At 53.7% G+C, this 20,978-nt stretch overlaps 5 protein-coding genes across 5 annotated transcripts; all 5 read left to right on the top strand.

Moving 5' to 3' along the window:
* Positions 1 to 218: 218 nt before the first annotated feature.
* On the top strand, positions 219 to 1,774 carry EV422DRAFT_55151 (uncharacterized protein). Its single transcript, XM_053071840.1, has one exon. The coding sequence runs from the start codon at positions 250 to 252 to the stop codon at positions 1,651 to 1,653; it is 1,404 nt and encodes a 467-aa protein (XP_052925773.1). The 5' UTR covers positions 219 to 249; the 3' UTR covers positions 1,654 to 1,774.
* A 1,642-nt stretch (positions 1,775 to 3,416) lies between these two features.
* EV422DRAFT_496282 (PHD-zinc-finger like domain-containing protein) lies at positions 3,417 to 7,599 on the top strand (the record flags this gene model as incomplete). The annotated part of the gene is made up of 12 exons (XM_053067865.1): positions 3,417 to 3,472; positions 3,594 to 3,770; positions 3,860 to 3,960; positions 4,049 to 4,609; positions 4,773 to 5,024; positions 5,612 to 5,671; positions 5,738 to 5,982; positions 6,087 to 6,193; positions 6,266 to 6,575; positions 6,669 to 6,921; positions 6,990 to 7,078; positions 7,150 to 7,599. Coding segments are annotated over 12 exons (2,661 nt in total), but the record flags the coding sequence as incomplete, so codon positions are not given.
* Positions 7,600 to 7,609: 10 nt separating this feature from the next.
* On the top strand, positions 7,610 to 9,012 carry EV422DRAFT_55191 (uncharacterized protein). Its single transcript, XM_053071863.1, has one exon. It carries the CDS (start codon positions 7,878 to 7,880, stop codon positions 8,892 to 8,894), a length of 1,017 nt encoding a protein of 338 aa, XP_052925771.1. The 5' UTR covers positions 7,610 to 7,877; the 3' UTR covers positions 8,895 to 9,012.
* Positions 9,013 to 10,244: 1,232 nt separating this feature from the next.
* EV422DRAFT_567461 (uncharacterized protein) lies at positions 10,245 to 15,597 on the top strand (the record flags this gene model as incomplete). The annotated part of the gene is made up of 7 exons (XM_053072538.1): positions 10,245 to 11,111; positions 11,182 to 11,765; positions 11,830 to 11,955; positions 12,025 to 14,278; positions 14,366 to 14,522; positions 14,594 to 15,135; positions 15,202 to 15,597. 7 exons carry the CDS (start codon positions 10,245 to 10,247, stop codon positions 15,595 to 15,597), a joined length of 4,926 nt encoding a protein of 1,641 aa, XP_052925770.1.
* Positions 15,598 to 16,136: 539 nt separating this feature from the next.
* On the top strand, positions 16,137 to 20,742 carry EV422DRAFT_529276 (uncharacterized protein). Its single transcript, XM_053070327.1, has 11 exons — positions 16,137 to 16,383; positions 16,457 to 16,537; positions 16,661 to 17,011; positions 17,074 to 17,309; positions 17,385 to 18,257; positions 18,321 to 19,580; positions 19,655 to 19,741; positions 19,820 to 19,873; positions 19,943 to 20,047; positions 20,119 to 20,254; positions 20,347 to 20,742. The coding sequence occupies exons 2-11, from the start codon at positions 16,522 to 16,524 to the stop codon at positions 20,418 to 20,420; spliced, it is 3,192 nt and encodes a 1,063-aa protein (XP_052925769.1). The 5' UTR covers positions 16,137 to 16,383; positions 16,457 to 16,521; the 3' UTR covers positions 20,421 to 20,742.
* The last annotated feature ends 236 nt before the right edge of the window (positions 20,743 to 20,978 follow it).

Here is a 20,978-nt window from a genome sequence, read left to right as displayed (position 1 = left end):
ATATACTACGTATTCCAAGCTAAACAGCACGCCGGTACCGCTGAAGCTGTAAACTCAAAACCCTGCACGAGGAACTCTGAAGTTGGAATTTTCCCAGGCCAATGGCAGTTTGGGAAGACGGGAGGAGCGACAGTGGCGCAGCACTTCATATCTAAAGTGCTCCGCAATTCGGACGCGACCGCATCTTAAATTCTCGCCTGTCATGATTTATCCATCCTCTTGTGGAAAACATCTGTCAGAGAGTTTCAGATGACCATGGCCACAAGCATAATCATCGTCGGAGCCGGTCCGGCTGGCCTCACCACCGCCATCCGGTGTGCTCAAAGCGGCGCCGCGAAGGTCACTGTTCTCGAGTCCCGCCATCTCAGTGACGGCCAGGAAGGAAACGGAAGCGATAGTAACACCCAGTCGTTCATGGAGTCTCCTCCCACTGCCGATACCGAAGAGAGGGGAAAGAGTTTTCGCAGTGTATTTCAGCGGAAAAACATATTTCAGCTGAATCACTGGGTGTTCGAGCAGCTCACCGCTTTGGGTGTCCATCGCGATAATGATACCTTGCAAGCAAGTCGCGTGGGTGGAATACATTTATGCGACCAGTACAAACCCCCGGACGTGATTTCTGACGGCTCTCCTAAAGAACGTCTGGGAACTCGGTTAGAAGCATCGTTCACTTTTGCTCTTCCCTGCGTGCACGACGCTGAGGCAATACGTGAAGTGCTGCGACAAAATCCCGCGCCAGCCTTGAGCAACCTCTCCCCCGAGCGTCTGCGCGACGACAACATCCCTTTCGGAGTTTGCAACGTGCCAGTTCAGGCGCTGCAGCGGTCACTATATGAGGTAGCAGGCGCCAAATATGCCGACGTGATCGAGTTTCACTTTGGGGTTCAGGAGTTGGAGCTGGTGGAAGACAAGGACCACTGGGGCATCCGATATCATACGGGCGACGCAACGGCAACTCAGCTGGCCAAACCTGACCTCATCGTTCTCGCAGAGGGGTCGCGGCGAGCCTTGGCATTCAAGGCTCTAACCAAAGAAGTGCTCATGGAGTCATCACCGCAACATTTTCTCTACTACTGTCTGTCCGCCAGCGGAACACAATGCGCTGGTGCAGACATTTACTTTCGTCGACATTATGACGAAAAGCTCGGCACCATGCTCAAACAAGCCCTCGTTGGCCATCCTGCCACGCAGGCGGTCGTCTCGGTCCAAATCCCTCCCTCCATTGCGGCAATCCACCCCGAAAGGCCATCTCTATTACAGGACCAAATCGAGGCGCTGGTTTCAGGCGCTTGTCAGCGCTTCCACGACGCTTTCCCTTCGTTGACCAGCGACTCCCTCCTTCCCGACCCGGAGACACCCATCACGGTGTTCAAAGTCCAGGAGACTCATCTCAAACGTTACGCTGCCCGCAACGTCATCGCTATTGGCGACTGCGCGCGTACCGGCCATTTCAACTCGGCGCTGGGGGCCGCGTTTGCCCTCGTGTCGGATGTGAATGCGGTTGGGGCGTTGGTTGATGCGGTTGTGTCAAGGGAGCAGGGAGAGCAGCAGATCAGTGTGGAAGAGGCTTTCGTTGCATTCGATGCCGCACTAAGGCACACCACGCAAGTCTTTCATGACCATGATCTCACATGGTTTTATGAACGATTCTGATTGTTTGTTGTCTGATCAAAGTAGACTGTCAATGTAATGTAGCTTTGAAGATAACCACCCCTAATGGCTTTGCGGTACTGTGGTTAGGAGGAAAACCCTTTCAACAGCAGAATCGAACAGGTAAGGACGGAGAGGGGCCTAAACAGTACCTAGTATCTATACAGTCGGTAGTACCCAGCGGAGAGACGGCAGCCTATACTCTTCTGTAAGGCAGTACAAACAGAATTTGTACTCTCCGTACATGTTCTCGCGATCGCCAGATGGCCAAACGAGAAAAAGGTTGAGACGCGTTGCAACTTGCAAGCTCCGGTCTTCTGTTTACAACGGAGGCTGTACGAGGCTTACGAGGCGAACCTTGGGGAATGCAACGCTCGCAAATGCGCAGGACATACGCAGTGACCTCCACGCACTGCAATAATTTCCACCCATGGCCCTGGTCAACGAAAACAGCTTCGGGCAGGTAGCTCCTGCAGCTGACACTTGCCCGGAGGGTCTGAGGCAAAGCGTGCTACGAGAATCGTCCTGGTGTCATGATGCTCACGGAGGCCACTGGCGCTACGGTTCGCATGCATTAAACGTGGCCGGTATTTACGGTAGAGGTTCTCAGTGAAACACTGCGTCGCTTGCTTCTCCATAAGTGAGATGATGGCCGACGGAATTCCCAGCACGGTACTCTCCCTGCGGCGAACCTCATAAGGAAAATGGCCATGGCGACACTTCTCAGAAGAGCGCAGCCTCTGGCTCCACATGGTCCTTGCCTGGCATTTTTGCGATCGGATGACCATCGTATGAAGTCGCCCGTAGTATGCTCTCAGGAGAAAGCTGCACGACAGAAAAGTGGCGTCGAAAATCACATATGTGAAGGGATGCTTTAGGAAGACATGATTAGACAAAAAAAGTGCCCGGTACTAAACTTAAGGATAGCCATCGACGCAGAACTCGCCCATGCGGTTGCCATTCGTCCCTACATCCGATAATGATAGATTTAGAGAAGTGCATATGCACAGGCCACGGCGGAGAGAGAAAGCGAAGTCAAACGAACATATGCTTGCAGAGGCCGGCGAATAAAGCAACTTCGCGTATTCCCTGCGTGTGTTTCTGGCTTGATGAGCGGCCCCCCGTCAAGAGAGAGCGAATGATTCCAGCCGGACAACTCTTCCCGTCGCCTCATTATCATCTCGGCCGGTTTTGACGAGCCTTCGTGCGAAAAGAAGGACAACATACTTCCCTTTCGAAGCTTTCGAGAGCCCGCAGGTGCTCTATCTTCCGGCAAGGAACCCAAGAAGCACTGAACTGGCGGCCCTATCCTCTTCTTCGCCAGGCGAAAACTGACGTCGTTCCTAGTATTTGAATAAATAACCTGCACATACCGACCGCAAACCCCCAGACACCTCCGAGACAGAAACAGCACCACCGCCGTTTCCGGCGAATCGGGTGATTTCATGTTCCGGCTGCTTCAAGCGGAACCAGTTATGCGGAACGCCAAACGCTCAGCGACAGCCGGGAGCTCCACTCGAGGCGGTGGCTCAGGCGCCTCCTCGGCAGACCAAGTCGTCCCCACGAGACAACCCAAGCGTGCTGGAGCTTCAGCGACAAGTCCTAAGCAGCCAATCACTCAAATAACAGCTAAGGACGGCCAGGTATATGCCATCAACGGTAAGCTTTACTCGCTCCCTTGAAGATGGCATTGGATCTGATACGTGGGATCTAAATTCGATCATTTGGCCTTGAGAACATGGTTCCAATCTTCTGACGTCTTTGCCCTCTCCATTTTCTCTCAAGATTTCGTTTATTTGGCACCGGATGTCTCCAATGAGCTGTAAGTCACCCCATTCCCACGCTCACATATTGAAAATGACAGCGGTGAATGATCTATCGGGCTCATTTTCTATAATTTTCTCACCAATTTTTTCCGCCCTTCTTCCACATCCCGAATTCAGATACTACGTTGGCCGGGTATTAGAATTCGTCCCACCACCGAAACAGCACCCTGGCAAGCAGCACATGTCTGTACGCATCGGATGGTTTTACAGGCCGAAGGATGTCTTACCCGGTGGCAAGAAGAAAAATCACGACCCAAGACTATTACTCGCTTCCATGCATTCGGACATCAATCCGTAAGTAACTTGAGATTCTTTCCCATCGTCGTCGCAGTTGATGTCACGACCGCCCATTTCCTGACAAATATCTCTAATTACAAATGCAGCGTAACAAGCATACGCGGTAAATGCGAGATCATGCATATACACCACATTGCGGACTTGGACAAGTGGAAAGCGAAAGACGATACGTTCTATTACGATCAACGTAAGACTCACGATCATGCAGCCACATGTATAGACTATGCCCAATGCGTTTTCCTATTATCTCACTGCCTTCCCATTCTTTCGAACAGTCTACGACCGTTATACCCACCGCGTGTATGATGTCGTCCCACTCGAGCTTGTCAGAAACCTTCCTGATGAAGTGGCGCACGCTTTATCCGACTACCTGTTCATCCTCGTCGAAGCAGGCAAAGCATCGGACTTCACCGAACGACGCGTATGCAACAGCTGCGACAGATGGTGCAATCCCGACGAAGCGGTCGTCAAATGCGTTGCGTGCAACGGCGCCTTCCATCTGGGCTGTGTCGGCCTCAATAAGAAACCTCCCAAAGGCTTCGCCTGGCAATGCGCTAAATGCAATAAGGAGGCACTCGAAGGCCGCGAAGAGCGCGAGAAAGGTCTTGAGAGAAGGAACCGGGGCCTTAAGACATCTGCCCTCAAGGGAGGCGATAATCCTGGAACACCTTCTGGTATTGCCGCAGATGCGCTTACGCCGTCTTCCTCGAAGCCAGAGAATCGCGAGGTTCAGATGGAGAAGATCGAGCTTCCTTTGCCCGTCAATAAAGAAACGGTGAAACCTATCTGGCCTTACCGATACTTCGGCGAATACGCAAAATACCGTGAATCTCTTGGTAAGTTAACCCCAAGTGGTGAAATGTCTTACGTTTACCTATCTCATTCTGATTCTTGTGAACATCTACTTTTCATGATTCAACAGCTGAAGAAGGCCCTGACCGTGGACATCCGCGCGCTGCCAGCAGGTACATGAGCTCTGCTCAAATCAAGTCCATAAAGGTCATTCTGACAGATTTTTCTCACACAATAGAATCGGCAAAGCGTATCAAGCAGACCTGCCGGAATGCGTCCCATTGATGCAATCGAAAATCCGGATCCCCAGTCTGAACAAAGATGACAAGTCCGTCACCCCAAGCCCAAAATCTGGATCTCCGCGTGAAGCTGATGGAGCTTCGGGGTCGGCGGCTATCAATAAGTTGACCGGCAGCACCCCTCCCGCAAACCAGGACCAACCGCAGACATTGGCTCCTGGTCTTGGGACATTGATAGGTGCTGGAACAGATTCAACCGCATCTGCCGTCGGACCTAGCATTGGGCTATCCCATCAAGCAGCGTCACCGCCCTCGAGCCCGCGTGCAGCCAAGGGCGAATCGGCAGGGTCATCTTCATCTCGCTCGCCACGAATCGGCGATGGTCATCAGGCCGTCATTCCAAGCATAGTGCGTCCTAGCCCATCATCTACAAGTCCTACTCGAACCGACAATCGTGACCCTGAGACGGGGAAGGCCAGGGCTGATGAACCGGAATCCACGCCTGCCGCACGGACATCTCCCAAGATCGGTGACCCCATGCGAATGGACATTCCGGACGAAGAGGAGATTCCCTTGCCGCCGCATGCACTTGCGCCTACTAGTGCGAGCGCGTCAACGCCTGAGGCTGGAAGAATCACCTTGAAGTTGAACCCGCCTAGTCGCCCCAAAGCATCAAAGCGAAAGGAGAAGGATTCAGGGTTGCCACCTATCATCATTCCAGGTATGGAGCGAATAGCAGACGAATTTGGGCTACGCCCTTCATGCCCACATAGTGACATTGACCCTGGTTGCATTCAGCTGCGTCAGGACGAGGAACAGATGAGGAGCTCGTGTTCCGCATGCCGACTGATTTGACTGATCAAGAAGGTTAGCTCACTCTATGCTCGTCTCGCCTGTTCGTTCAAGTGCTAAAACAAGTTTAACCATCTACAGTCGACAACTACATAAAGCGCATTCAAGACTCCATGCCCGCTTCAATCAAATGCTCAGACTATCTCCTGAACCGCGCACACGAAGAACTGCACAAAGCTGGGTATAACATCGCCAAGGCGCTGCAGGTCATACTTCCTTTGAAGGCAGCCGATTTGGGAGTGCCGGCTTGGACGGAGCAGGAGATCAAGGCTTTTGAAACCGGCATTACGAAGTTTGGACATGAGCTTCACCTCGTTCAGAGAGAGGTACGTTAGGATAGAGCGGAAGTTCGTTTGTGAAGAAGAATCGGGGTCTTCGGCGGCAATGCAGGTGAATAACACGCTCGCTCTTCCGCGAATTCCTCCTCTAGGTCAAGACAAAGACGCTCCCGGAAATTGTAACATATTTTTACAAATGGAAGAAAACAAGGCGTTATGCTCCGGTATACTCCCAGTTCTGCAAAAAGTATCGCCCTAGGTAAGTTAGACGCCTCATCAAGACCTCGTACATTGCATGACGAGAACGCTCACACCTATCCCGCACCTACAGTAAGCAGTTCAAATCGCAAAAGCATGCCATGGATGGAACGGCGCTGGACGCCGAAGGCAATCTGTCTGGCGATATCAGCGAAGACGAATGGCGCGCACAGCAATCCCCGTCCAACCCGAACGCGCATCATCACCTGGAATGTGTCAATTGCTATACCACGGAATCAACCAAGTGGAAAGTTCGACAGCGTCCTGATCTCAAGAACGAGATACTGTGCTTCACTTGCGGGGTCTATTGGCTCAAGTATGGAGTTGCCAGGCCGGTGCCTGAGAGTATGCGCAAGGCAAATCGCGAGCATGGTATGCGCCCAGTCAGCTAACTCGGGGAAGTTGAATCCTTCCCAATTCTTCGGCCATTCACTCTTCTATTTCGCGGTACAGCTGCATCCTCAGCACAAAAGAAGAGCGGAAAACGCAAGAAGCAATCCATCGAGCCGCCCGCATCAGACAAAGATAAGCCAAAGAAGAAGAGCGCCCGTGGCAAGACAATAAACGCCGCGGTGGCCAGAGCACCACGTGCAGAGGAAGAGTCGGCTCCACCAAGCCCCGAGTGGGATGAATCTCGACCGCGCCCGTGCGCTGTTTGTGATGATTTGGATGAGGAGATGAACAATCAGATTGTGGAGTGTGCGGGATGCAAGTTGAGGGTGCATAAAGGTATTTTGGGTTTTGGGAGCAGCTTTGGTTTTCGGAAGGCTTTCTAAGTTTGTTCCGGATATCTCCAGGTTGTTACGGGTTACCAGACCAAGTTACGGTAGAAGAAGGATTCCTGTGCGCTCGATGTCAGAATACTCGACAGCCGGAGTGTTCTGTGGTGAGTTCTAAAAAGATTGCTCAGGTTCAAGACGGAACCGCCAGCTGACTCCAGCACTTCTGTCACGGCAGCTTTACAACTGTGTTCTATGTGCCATGGTTCCCGGTCCCCGTCTCTCTGCCATCAAACGAACCGTCGGAAACAACTGGGCCCACGTCGCCTGCGCCATCTGGATTCCCGAGATCAAATTCGGCGACGTCAACACAATGGAGCCCATTGAATGCATCGGGATAATCGATAAGAAACGCTGGAAGCAGAACTGCTCCATCTGCCACAGACATGAAGGAGCTTGCATCACTTGCTCTGAACGCGGGTGTCAAGTCGCGTTCCACGTTTCGTGTGCGATGTGGAGCGGGCTGGAGATGGCTGTTACGGAGCAGGATGCGGTTGGAGGCGCGGAGAAGGGGGATGTTGTGTGCCAAGCTTTCTGCGCGAAACATGACCATAGGAAACATGGCTTACTGGTACGTCGCTTGTCGCGTTGGGACATGGAGCCAGTTTCAATCGATACCATCCGTTAACATTCTCGATCTCGTGCCTTTAGCCTACTCCAGGGAGCTACGAGGCAGTTGGGGCCGCTATTAGGGCATCATCTCTCCACCAACCTACACGTCTCACACTGGAGCCCTACGAGAGAGGGGATAATCCAGCCGATGCGGACCAAATTGACGGGTTGAAAGGGAAGCCGACTCCAAATTGCAGGTCGACCTTGCTGCGGCATTATGCGTTAACCAGGAAGTCCAACACCGCCACCGCCAAGCACGAATTGAGAACCGGTGGACAGCGCAGGGCGTATTCAATGGCGCTCGTGGATAAATGCTCCTGCCACTTACATCACCAACCTCATGCACCACAAGATGGATGCGCAACTACTGCCCAAGCGAGCACTCAGCAGCAGGCAGATGTCAAACCGGAGAAAGTCCACAAACCGAATGTCATCCTGATCTCGTTGGGCGGACACGGCGATCGACCGAAATACATTGGCAGGAAGGGGTCCGACGGGACCATCATATCTCCGGCAGATGAGAGAGGAGCGGCAAGCAACTCGGCTTCTTCGGCGCGTCACAGATCTGTCACGGCTGGACCTTCCGGGTCTACGAGCGCTTTGGCACCCCCCTCGACAGGCCCAAGTCATGAGTGTATTGATTGTAAGAACACAGTGTCGGCCATATGGTGGCAGAGGGCTGAAGTGCTGAAAGCTTTGGGGATGGAGCCTGTCGAGAAGACACATAAAGACGACGCCAAGCAACCGGCAGATACACCAGCCGACGCGATCGCTGCTGGGAACACAAACAACGATAAGAAACGAAAGCTTCTCAGTGACGATGGGCACGACTCTGACCCCGCCCAACCCTCGTCACTCGCCGCAGACGACGGCAAACCCCAATCAGAACCCGAAGTTCTCGGCCGCGGTATGCGCACGAAACGCCGTAAATCCAATCCGGGCTTTTGCGAAGAGGACTCAGGTTCCTCCAGCTCGCCGCCACCACCCGTCCTCGTGCCCTCGGATGTCAACCGACCATCTCACAAGCGAAAATCGCGCGACGATGACGCAGCCGAGCAGGGGGATTATGGCGAATACCAATCTCGCTCGGTGGGGAAACGCGGGCGCAAGAGCACTGTGTCGATTGGGCCGGGTGATGATGGGCGGTTGGTTATCAAGGTGCAGCCATCGGTCGACAAGAGTCAGACCGGGATGGTCGTCGATGCTGTTTCATCCAAAATGGTTGCTGAGAAAGCGAAAGAAGACATGATCTGCCATAACTGTTGGTGGAAGCTCAAGGACGCGGCGGCGACCCACGACCCCGAGGCATAGGTGGTGACGGAATATCGTGATTCTGCAAGGATGGAGGGAAGGGCTTCTGGGATATCCAAGGCAACTTACTGAAGGTTGCGTGGGTGTGCCTCTTTTTTGGATCTCTTGCTATTTAAAAGGGATTGATCTTTGTGATGCGGGCTGGCTGTCCCTTCGACGTTTTCACGTTTGCATATAGCACTCACAGCAGCACAACTATACAATGCAATTTATTCTCTTACGAAGTACACCGGTTTCACACCCTGCCATCGTCATGCCAGAACACTGAAGTTACTGAACACATTGGTAGCGAGAGTGGCATCAGATTGGTGTTCCTGTATTCGCTCGCTTCCGGATGCTGATGGAGAGCTCCTTTGCAAGAAGCTGACAGCGACGCGCTGGGCTGACGGCCCAATGTGACAGTGTGACCGAGCCAGTGTTCAGCGTTTTTGCAGAGTCTTCAGATATCCGATCGCAGTCGGGGTTTTGGGGGATTTCGGTTGCTCGGTTGCTCGGTTGCTTCCGAGTATTGCTCAACTTCAGTTGCTTGGCAAGTGGCTACAAAATCAAACAGTTCGACATCTAGCTACCGCAGTGGCACTGGAGGCGACGGCCTTGTTCATCGCAGTCATGGTGAAGGAGCTAAGTGGTCTTCGATATAATGTGTAAGGTGAAATCCGGAGTGGAATGACGGCGGGTTCGCGCGCTGTCGAAACTAATTAACTGGTTCCCAACGCAAGGTCCTTTATAATTGGCGGAACCGCCGGATGGCAGTAATATAAGGTTTTGCCTAATCTCTCGATTCTCCGCCATGAGTTCAAACAAAGGATCGCCAGATGAGAAATCAACGCGGCTTCTCTCCTTCTCTGCGGCATGAGTCATTATTTAATAACGTCGCAATTGACGTCATATTAGGCCATAAAGACTCGGAGTAAAATGTAGATAAAAAGGACATAAGTATTTATGGTTCGATAGTATCGGGGATACTGTGGTATATACTACAATGTGTTATGCCAGTGGGACGCGCGGGTGGTGGCAAAACGATACAGTCGATGCCGATTTCCAAGGTAACAGGGCCTCGGTACAGTACTATGCGGCGGTATGGTATGGGCTTGTGTCGTAGACCGTCTGCAGGAGTCTAGAAGCCCCCTCCACCTGCATACGGTATCTTCCCACGCCCACCTGAAGCAAAGGACTCCTCCCAACTGCTCCCAACTGAGGAAGAGAGAGTTTCGGTACAGACAGCCAACTACATCACTATACTGTGCCTTTGGGGGTCCGGCCAGAGACAAAGATACGCTAGTAAAAGAATCCTTCGGTCTCGGCCTCGCCTGGACTACGACCAGGCCCGCCCTCAGACACAACCCTACGATGTCAACACAATCCAATCCGAGACCGTTGGCAGCTCTGGGGCTCCTGCAGTACCTCGACTCATTGCCACAACCTGCAGTCGTCCTGACGGTTGGAAGCTCGTTTGCAGAACAAACCATTTCCTACGTAAACCCTTCCCTCTATGCGGCCTTAAACACTACACACAACCTTGTTGAAGGTTCTCCGATCGCCGACCTAATTCTCGTGGACAACCCTTGCGAATTCGAAAACTGGATCTCGTTCGTTTGTGCGAGCGGACAATCACCTCAACCATTCACAACACAAATCATTAACTCGAGATGGACGTCGCCGAGCCGGAGCGCGGCTTTGGTCGAGTGGTCCGCTGTGTGGATGAGACCAGAGTATATCACCCTGACCGGCAAATGGCTTGCCGAGTCGTCGACGACTATCGAACAGATAGATACAGGTGAAATCGTGGAGTCATTTGGCGATCTCACGCATCCCACTGGATGGAAGGCAATTCCACGGCTGGCCAAATCCTTTGCCGGTGGCGGTGTCATGGGACAGCTGTTGCGAGAAGTCGACTGGACCGAGAGTCACCTTGGTCCAGTTCATACGTGGCCTCAGTCCCTTATGACTGCGCTCGCGTTGATGTTGGCATCGCCTTTCCCCATGTCCATCTGGTGGGGCCCGAAGTTCATCCTGCTGTACAACGACGCTTACATTCCAATTTGTGCTGGCAAACATCCATGGTTGTTCGGCAAACCGGGAGCCGAGGCATGGAGTGAGATCTGGGATGATCTGAAAGGCCCTGCTGAGCAGGCTCTGTTGGGCGCTGGAAAGCACACCGTGGACGATCTTCTGTTCATGACACGCAACGGATTCCCTGAAGAGACATACCACACGGTCAGTCAATACTTTGAACGTTTTTTGGACAAAAGGAGGAATGTACCTGACTCGCGCGTTTCTTCGGTAGTGGTCCTATGTCCCAATCCGTCAAGAGGATGGATCTGTAGGCGGTCTCTTGAATCCAACGGTTGAAACATCTCGTCAGGTGATAGCTCAACGTCGCCTAAAAGCCCTCAGGGAATACAGTGTTGCAGCTGGACAGGCCAAAGACGTGTCGAACCTTCTTAGCATTACTGCGGACGTTCTCAGAGCAAGCGAAAGAGACGTGACATTTGCTTTGTTGTACACGGGCAGCTCGGAAATCGCGGAGGCGACCAACGGAGATGTCGACATTGGGCGGCCGTTCTCTCTACGCCTAGCCGAAGTGATCGGGATCACAAGGGATCATCGAGCCGCGATCGAAGACATCACTGTTGACCTGTCCAGGGACTTTGAGCTGCCGCAAATATGGCCTTTCCACGAGGTTTGCACCAAGCGGACGACAGTGGAGGTGCGAAATCAAGAGCTCGTGGAAGGTATTCCAGGGCGAGGATTCGGAGATCCTTCCAAAATAGTAGTGGTCTGTCCGATCGCTGGAAGTGAAGCCGAGGACATACAAGGGGTCATGATCATTGGAACAAGTAGTAGGCTACCATACGATGAGGACTACATGTATGTGTCCTTACGCTACTGATTCATCGGACATATTCTCCTGGTCTAACCAACTCGCTTGCAGCACCTTCATTGAGCTTCTATTCAGGCAAACGGCCAGCAGCTTGTCGAATATAATGGCTTTCAACGAGGAAGTGAAGAGAGCAGACGCATTGGCTACCATCGATCGCGCAAAAACCGCCTTCTTCAGGTTAGCATCCCTTTTCCAGAGTTTCATGTATGGCTACAGATTCTCTAACACTCAGTATCCCTTTTCCAGCTCCGTCTCACACGAACTGCGAACCCCGTTAACGCTCATGCTGGGCCCATTGGAGGATTTGCTGACGACTTCCAAGGAATCACCTACGGCATTCCAAATGGAGCGGTTAACGCTCATTAACCGGAATGCTCGAAGACTGCTGAAACTGGTGAACAGCATATTAGACTTCAGTCGACTGGAAGCCGGAAGAATGCAGGCATCTTTCCGGAAGACCCACGTCGCCGCCCTGACGAGAGACCTTGCGAGCGTGTTTCGGAGTGCCATCGAAAAGAGGGGCGTCAAGTACGAAGTGCAATGTGACGAGTCATGCGAAGCCTATATTGACCGCGACATGTGGGAGAAGGTGGTCTTCAACCTGATCGGAAACGCATTCAAGTTCACGATGAAGGGCACAATCCGCGTGTCAGTTGCGACCAGCAGCGATAAGATGCGCTTTATCTTCTCCGTGCAAGATAGCGGGATAGGGATCCCTAGCGATCAACTTGACCGCGTATTTGAACGATTTCATCGAGTCGAAGGAGCTTCTGGGCGTAGTCACGAGGGGACCGGGATAGGGCTGGCGCTCACGCAAGAGCTGGTGAAGTTGCACGGCGGCGAGTTGTGGACGGAAAGCACAGTTGGGGCCGGAAGCACGTTTTTCGTCCAGATTCCTCTCGGATCGAGTCATCTCCCACCAGATATGGTATCCGAAGACTTCAACAAAACAGAAGAGGCTGAGCATACCGTCGGTTCCTTGACATACGGCAGCTCCATTATCGAAGAGGCGAATCATTGGATGTCTTTGCGGGACAACGATGGGAACAGCACACCTGTTGATCACGCGACCACCAGTTCCGAACCGACCTTGTCAGAAACATCCACGACAATGCAACCCAGGTTACCTGTCACAACGCGCGGTTGCCGGGTGCTACTGGCAGACGACAACGCCGACATGCGGGCGTACGTCAAATCTATCCTCGGCAAAGTCTGGCGGGTCACGGAAGTCTCTGACGGATTGCAAGCGCTGGAGTCCGTCAAGGCAAATCCGCCAGACTGTATCGTAAGTGACATCATGATGCCGAATCTCGACGGCATAGGCCTCCTTCGTGCTCTGAAAGGAGATCCGAAGACGAAGGGGATACCGGTCATCCTGCTGTCGGCGAGAGCGGGCGAGGAAGCGAGAGTAGATGGTTTGCAAATGGGTGCAGATGACTATTTAGTCAAGCCGTTTTCTGGAAAGGAGCTCAAAGCACGCGTACAATCACACCTAGAAGTGTCACGACTGCGACTGGAATTGGAGAAGAGGGTCCAAGAACGGACGAAAGAGCTTGCGGAGTCGGAGTGGCGGTACAAAACCATGTCGAGCCTCAGCCCAGTTGGGATCTTCAAGTCAAATAATAAGGGCCACCTCACCTACGCCAACGAGAAGTTCTGGGAAATCAGCATGCACGATCGCGTGCTGGACCCAGCGGGCAAGAAGATTTTCGGCGCAGTGCACCACGAAGACCGCGACCACGCCAAAGAGGAGTGGCAGAAAGCGCTAAAGTTGCCGCGCCATTCAGCAGAGTTCAGGTATTACGATGAGACCAAAGGCGTCGAGCACTGGGTGTTGCAAGAGACCATCCTGGAGTACAACGAGGAGGGCCGGTCGATAGGACTTCTTGGTACCATCACCGATCTGACTGAGCGGAAGCGGTTGGAGAAAGAGCGGTTAGAAGCTTTGGAGATGGCGGAGAAGTACCAGCGACGACGTGCGGAGGAGGCCGAGTCTGTGAAACGGAAACAAGAGCTTTTCATTGACATGACCTGCCACGAGCTGCGAAACCCGCTCAATGGGATATATCACAACGCGGATCTGGTCTATGAATCTCTGCAAAACGTCAACCGGCAAGCACAAATGATGCGAAAAACCCTCGGGTCGATGCAGTGGGGCGAGACCAACGAGCCATCCATGGCGAGTCTGGAGAATGTGCTCAACAAAATGGAAGAGGAACTGACGCATGACGTTGATGCAGTGGAAACCATCATACAGTGCGCACACCACCAGAAAAACATCGCGGACGACGTGCTGCAGGTGTCGAAGATCTCGATGAACCTGCTGCATATTTCGAACGATAGCTTCCAGCCGTATGTGGAGGTCAAAAATGCGATCCGCGTGTTTGAGACGGAGGCTAAGATCAAGGGCACGAGTCTGTCCCTTATTGTGGATCCGGAATATGAGAAGCTTGGCGTTGATTGGGTGTGTGGAGATCCGAAGAGGCTGAGTCAGATCATGGTGGGTTATACTTGGCTTTTGGAAGTGGAATTTGGCAAGGGCTGTACGTGGGCGAAGAATCTGACCTCCTGTTTCTTTCGATTACAGCTCAACCTGTTGACGAATGCAATGCGCTTCACAAATCCGGTCAAGAAGGGAGAGATCAAAGTTTTACTGAATGCCAGCTCTGCACAGCCTTTCGACGCACCGAGGATGCTCGATGAAGACTTGATGAACGTTGACGATGCTGAGTCTAGTGTTGGTGGTAATTATACCCATACTTCTGACCGTCAGGACGATCTGCGCTCTTACTGATCATAAGCGTGTTTGTTTCAGAATCCGCCAAACACACTGACATCGAAGTGACCTCTCCAGGCCCACCCATCTACATCTCCATCAGCGTATCAGATACAGGCGTCGGCATGACCCAAGACGAGCAACAGCAATTATTCCGTCGCTTTTCCCAACCCGCCATAAAAACGTACGGCGATTTCGGCGGCTCAGGATTAGGACTCTTCATCACCAAGAAGCTTGTCGAGCTGCAGGGCGGTCAAATATTGGTTGAGAGCACCAAAGGCGTTGGGACGACATTCAAGTTCTACATTCGGTACGAGCTGCGAGATCCACCAGCGAATCCGCCGGACCGGACTCGCACCACCGAGTCGCAGAAGCATCTGGGGCTTGAGACGCGCAAGCGGAGTTTCTCGCCGAACACGCCGATTGAAGGGTCGTCGCGGCCGAAGCATGGATCGCAGCAGAAGCTGTCGCAGAAATTGTCGTCTGGATCGCTTAGTAAAGGGTTCAGGAGTACGCCGTCGTCACTGTCGGTGACATCGGATTTGCAAGAATCTTTGGTGATGGTTGTGGAGGACAATGTCGTAAGTACCGGGTGGTGTGAGAAGGGTTTAATATTTCCCATATGTCTCACACGTTCACTTGCTTAGGTCAACCAGAAGGTCCTCAAGAAGCAGCTTGAAAACGTGGGCTACAAAGTACGGATAGCGAACCACGGCGGCGAAGCAGTCGACCTGTTTGTAGCCATCGGGTCCCAGTTCGACATCATCCTCATGGACCTCGAGATGCCCGTAAAAGACGGCCTCACAGCCGCCGCCGAGATCCGACAACTGGAAGTAGCCAACGGCGGCATAGCAACACCTCACGGCGCGCGCGTGCCCATCGTCGCGATTACGGGAAATGCACGGAACGAGTACCTGCAGAAAGCCCTGTCGGTGGGGATGGACGACCTGGTGACCAAGCCGTACTCGAAACCAGATCTGTTTGCCAAGATTGATAAGCTCGTGCGGTCACGGAAATCGTTGGCGGTGCCCACTGTGGGGTGACCGCCGAGAGTCATGCCTCACCACCCACGATTCTCATTCGCTCCACCAACACTACTCGCATACACCACGCAAGTCCTCCATTCATGCGTCACACACATGAACGCACGAATGACACCCAAGTCAACCATGACTTGCCATCCATAATGCGAAGCATCTCAACATTCTTGCCAGTCATTCCAAGAAGAAACGATTTTCCGGACAGGGCATCCCCAGTTTGCGTAGGGACATATGATACAACCCCACCCCGTCTGGCCGTTTGGGATTATTTTCTCTTTATATACCCCTCCACCCATTTGTTCTTGGTCTGGACGTTTTGCATTTAACCGAACCCCCCCCCCCCCCCCCCCAATTTTGTAATCTATTCGCATTTTCTTAGAATTATCACAGTGTCATAGTAGCATTTCTGGGTTTCTCTTTGGATCTCATCAGGACTTGTGGAGTCTGGAGTCTGATATATCCGCTGGGTATGAATAATTATATTTTGCGCCAACCACCGGTCGATTGGGTATTTAATATTGGCCCGTTAAACCCCAAACGCAGGTCAGGCGTCCATTCTTATCAGAGGATTAGGAGCTGCTGCTGAATGTCGCTCAAGTCAGGGCCATATTCTCAAAGACTTAGACCTAGGGGCCTTATTCGAAGTGACGTCCCCCTGCTCATCGCGGATCGCTTGCGGGCGGTCGTCGACAGCAGCTTTCGACTGGAGCAACCGTCTCACACACCCTAACGTATCCCATACCCCCAGAGTCAACGATCGCTTATCGGCTTCGGAAAGTGCTTGCGGAGGTGAGGGAGCCAGGGGCTTTGCTCTCATACCCACCCGACGAGCTGCTCACATCTAGTATCCTTGTTGGTACAGCGGCGTTTCTGGGAAAACCAGTTCATCTTGTTCCATCTTGACCGTGGTTTGGCTCTGACTTTATCATGTCGACGACCGCCGGTAGGTTTCAGGATAGGCGGACGACATAGGAGGACTGGCTGGGAGGCAAATGGGCACTTTTTCGCGGCCATGAAACGTTTGGATGACTCCAAATTTCTCACTCCGCGATTTCCGCTCCAATAGGACGGTACCCGACCCCTGCAATGGCCTCGAGAGCCATGAGGCTCAAAGACCTCATAGCTCGTGCCGAGTCCACTCCGTCTTCCCCCGGAGCAAGTCACAGTATCCTCCGCGCTGCGAATGGTGTATTGGAGGACGTAGACTCTTCGACGCAGACGGTCACTGGGCTGGCGAGGAACGCACCGAAGGCTGTCGATGATCGGTTGGTCCGTGCGCTCAAATCGTCGTTTAGAGATGCGGTCGGGAAAGCGGATGCTGCTGTTAGGAGGGAGTGGGTGAAACTGGCGGACGCTTTGGTGGATGAGGTGCGCTTCGTGTTCGAGGCTGAGGGTGCTGAGGATCCAACCGTCAACAGTGAGTGTATGACTGCTACGTGTGGCCCTCTCCACGCACATTGCTTATGACTATACTGGCAGGCGACGAACGTGCGGAGCAGTGTCGGCAGAACCTCCACGAGCTAGCCGGAAGCATCGACCTGGTGGGGGAATTCGATGCGGTCGTCTTGAACTTTATCGACTCTCGGTTCCGCACCGGCGCGCGCGATCTGTATTCCGCTATGCTCGATTCAGCAAACACGGCCGTCGAACAGTCTCTGGCAACGAGAGTGCAGAGGGTCTCTCAGAAGCTAGAGGCGATTGCTGAACCTGCTCAGGTATAGACTCAATGTCTCGCGCATTCGGTAGCTTCCCTGTCAGTCGGATAACTGATGAGGCCATGTGATTTTCAGCCTCCCGCTGTCGAATCGAGACCACAACAGGCCGCAGCGGCACAGCCAAGACCGCCATCTGTAGCGTCCGAAGCTTTCGTCCCCGCCGCCGTGCCGCGTCCGGTAGCCGACTCGGGGCCTCGTCCGGCGTCCGAAGTAGTACATCCTTCTCAACCTCCACAGGTCCCTCTTTCTACCAAACCCCGACCAAAGAGCATGGCTGTGAACCACGGAGCTGTGACTACCGGTCCTTCCCCACCCTCTCGCCCACCAGCGATTGAACGGTCTCCAGTTGCAAAGTCGCGAACTTCTGTGTCTGATGAGGCAACGGATGGCTCGGATTCTATTGAGGAGGAACCTGTCGCGCGTCAGGGAGCTGCGGACGCACCTCAGTCCGGCAAACCGGGTGGACTTGCAGCCAATTTGAACAGGATGCTCTCAGGACCTCCACCGAAATTCGCGCGACCTCCAGTCCAAAGGGCCCCGGAGGAAGAGGAACGGGTGAATGATGAGAACGAACCCACTCCCGATATCCCGCCCCGTCCACCTGCTCGCATCGGTGTTACAGATGAACCGCATGATGGCGCAGAGTACGACCATGATGTGCAGCCCGCCGCTGCCCCAGCATCAGTACAGGCACCACCCGCCGCTGTGCAGACGCCGATTTCCACTCCCCGGGAGTCCCATGATGGTCCGACCGCGGAAGATGTGGCCTCTCAGCACCTTACGCCTGGTGGAAACGCTGCGGCTGGGAAGGCGAGTGAGAAGCTTAAAGCGCAGAAGTCTCCGAAGATGGGATTGAGGGGCATGTTGAGTCATTTGACAAAGTCGAGGCCGAAGAAGGCCAAGAGTAGTTCGAAGGATGATGGACAGGACGATGCGGATGCTGTGGAGGTAACGTGATGGCAAATGGACCAATACGCCCCCATTTTGAATCTAAACCTACACATTCCTTAGGAACCCGAACCAGTATCTCAGCACGTAGAAGAACGCGCGGAGCCCGTTGCGCCTGCACCCGTGGTGCCGCAACGTCCCCCATCGCAGGTGAACCCGCAGCCCCGGCCGGAGGAGGTCGCCCACCCGGAAGAGTTCAAACACAGCAGGACCGGGTCCATGGCCGAATCCAACGCATCCGGATACGACTCGCAAGGTACCGAAGGCTCCGAGGCTCCATCCAAGCCCCGCAGACCCCCTCAGAACGCCGCCATGAGCGCGTTGGCGAACGTCATGAGAGGCCCTGCCAAGGACGACGCTGCGTCAGATGCAGACGAGACTGCGAGCATACGCAGCCGACAGCGTCAGAGCGTGTATTCAGAGCCCGAAGGGCCGATAAGCGCTGAACACCCCCAACAACCCCCGCCGCGGCCCGCGCGTCCCATGTCGACCATCTACAATAACGAACGCCGCAACACCGTGCATGAGGATGAAGGCACCTCGCCGTCTTCGGACGGCTCGGCGCCTCGTCGGCCACCGAAACCGGTGCAGTCTCCGGCCCACCGAATGAGCGGAGTCTATCCCACTCCCGTCCCCGCTCCGGCTCCGAGTCCCTCGGAAGGTGCAGGTTCTCCTCCCGTCCACTCACCCTCGGCGCCCGTGATCCCACCCAAACCCCGCCGCAGCTCCCACATTGACGACACGGCCTCCGAATCCTCCCAACACAGCGCGGCGGCCTCGCACCCGGTCCCCATCCCCACCCCTCGCCCCCGCCCAGTCCCATCCGTCCGCCCCGCCTCGCAAATCTCCACCTCCACCGCCGGCGGCAACGAGCGCCCACAATCGCAGTATAGCGAACGCCCCCAATCCCACTACAGCGAACGCCCGCCTTCCCATTACGGATCCCCTTCGCACGCCGCCGCTCAGACTCCGATCAACGAACGGCCGCAATCAACATACTCGGTCGACTCACCCTCCCCCCCCTCTCACGCCGGAGAACAAACCATCCCGGAAGACTCTGCACCCGCTCCACCGGTGGAATCACCCAAACCACGCCGCATTCCGGGAATGTTTGGAACTAACCATGGAGCACTGGGAGCCCTTGCGGCGGCTGTGACGGGAAGGCAGGGGGGTGGGTTTGGGAGGAGTGCGAGTCAGGATCAGATTGGGGATGATGGCGGAGTTGTGGGCCAGCATCCGCTTTCGAGAGGGCATTCGAGAGAGGCGAGTGGGGGAGAGGAGGGGGGTGCTGAAGCATTACATGCGGAGGTTGAGGCACAGGAGGTATGTATCATTGTTGTGGAAATGTGAAGTACTTGATTACTCCAACTGACACAGTGTCCCGCACGTGTTTGAAGGAATTACCCGTCGGCTCACCGCCCATGCGAAGAGCAACCGGTGCCCCGCTGCGGTCTAACCCTGATTTGTTCAACGGTACAACCTTGGTACGTGAAGAGGAACGATCATAATCTTGTCTCTTTACGTTTGCCGTCAATCTGAATATGCTTGTCTCGCCGTTACAGAACCTGAAACGCAAAGAAGCAAGCACGAGCGGAGACGATAGGGCCATCGAGAAGGTACGTGGCGTAATGGTTTCCCCACTCGTCGGCCCAGTTGCTAATACGCAATATTTGACTTTTTTGTAGGGCGGTCTAGACTGGCTCAACAAGCACCTCCACTCCCACAACATCCAAGTCGACAACCTCTACACGTCTCTCGGCGACGGGTTGAACCTCATTTACGCCCTCGAGGTGACCATCAAAAGCCGTCATTTCCGGCATCCCACAACAATGGAATTAATGATGATGGTTGATTTTTGTAGGACGCGACGGGCGAAAGTGTCGGCAAGTACAATAAGCGAGCGATGCTCCCCGTGCTCAAGATCGACAATATCGCGGTGGCGTTAAATTTTGTGGCGAAGAAGGGGATCGCGCCGGGGGGGTTTTGTACGCCGCAGGGTAAGAAACAAAAATGAGATGGCGGTGGGGGGGGGGGGGGGGATGGAGATTGAGGGTTGAATTTGACTGATGTTTCATACTTGGTGATGCAGATATTATGGACGGCGATAAGGGCAAGATCCTCACGTTGTTTAATTACATCTTGAAAGCGTTTCCGGCCTCGTAGTTATCGTCTCATAGAACCAAATCCAAATCTCAAGATTAGCCCTGCCCATATCTCCAAGCCCATCCCCCTTTCGCTTCTCTTCCCCTTCCCGTTTTCCTGCTGATATGATAAAACAATTTTCCATTCCGCATTCTTTTACGATCACCCCCCCGCATCGCATCTCATATTTCCACCGTTACGCATGCATGTATTATCGACTTTTTACCCGCTTGTTTTTCTATCCCTTTTTTCCCTGTCTGGCTGATGTATTGCATGGCCGAATAACACATTTTTCATTTTTGCCGCTTTGCTTTACTACGTACTGGCTGGGAGGCATCTCAATGACCGTTGCGCGGGCCCCTCTTGTGTTTCATCTCGGCAAAAACGCTCGTCCCGGTAAGTCAACTAGGTATCGACAATAGATTTTGCCATGTGCAATGTTCAGAAGAGTATATGGAAACCATGACGACCAGGTCAGGCTCCAATCAAAGGTCCGAGTAGAAAGAAGAAACCGGATCCCAAACCAAGCACCTCAGCCAAACCGAGCCAATTCAAAAGCGGAAGCGAAACGAGAAAGAA

This window comes from Fimicolochytrium jonesii, assembly GCF_025526975.1.
Source record: "Fimicolochytrium jonesii strain JEL569 chromosome Unknown EV422scaffold_11, whole genome shotgun sequence".
In the NCBI taxonomy this organism is placed as follows: Eukaryota; Fungi; Chytridiomycota; class Chytridiomycetes; order Spizellomycetales; family Powellomycetaceae; genus Fimicolochytrium; species Fimicolochytrium jonesii.
Note: the sequence above shows the minus strand (reverse complement) of the source record. Positions and strands in the feature narration are given on the sequence as shown.

What these genes read in the sequence shown, in the direction of transcription:
- EV422DRAFT_55151 (XM_053071840.1), top strand. Translation starts at nt 250, where the DNA reads ATGACCATGGCCACAAGCATAATCATCGTCGGAGCCGGTCCGGCTGGC.
- EV422DRAFT_55191 (XM_053071863.1), top strand. Translation starts at nt 7,878, where the DNA reads ATGGCGCTCGTGGATAAATGCTCCTGCCACTTACATCACCAACCTCAT.
- EV422DRAFT_529276 (XM_053070327.1), top strand. An exon ending in CGATTGCTGAACCTGCTCAG is followed by an intron (nt 17,310 to 17,384) that starts GTATAGACTCAA and finishes TGTGATTTTCAG; the next exon opens with CCTCCCGCTGTCGAATCGAG. An exon ending in ACGATAGGGCCATCGAGAAG is followed by an intron (nt 19,874 to 19,942) that starts GTACGTGGCGTA and finishes ACTTTTTTGTAG; the next exon opens with GGCGGTCTAGACTGGCTCAA.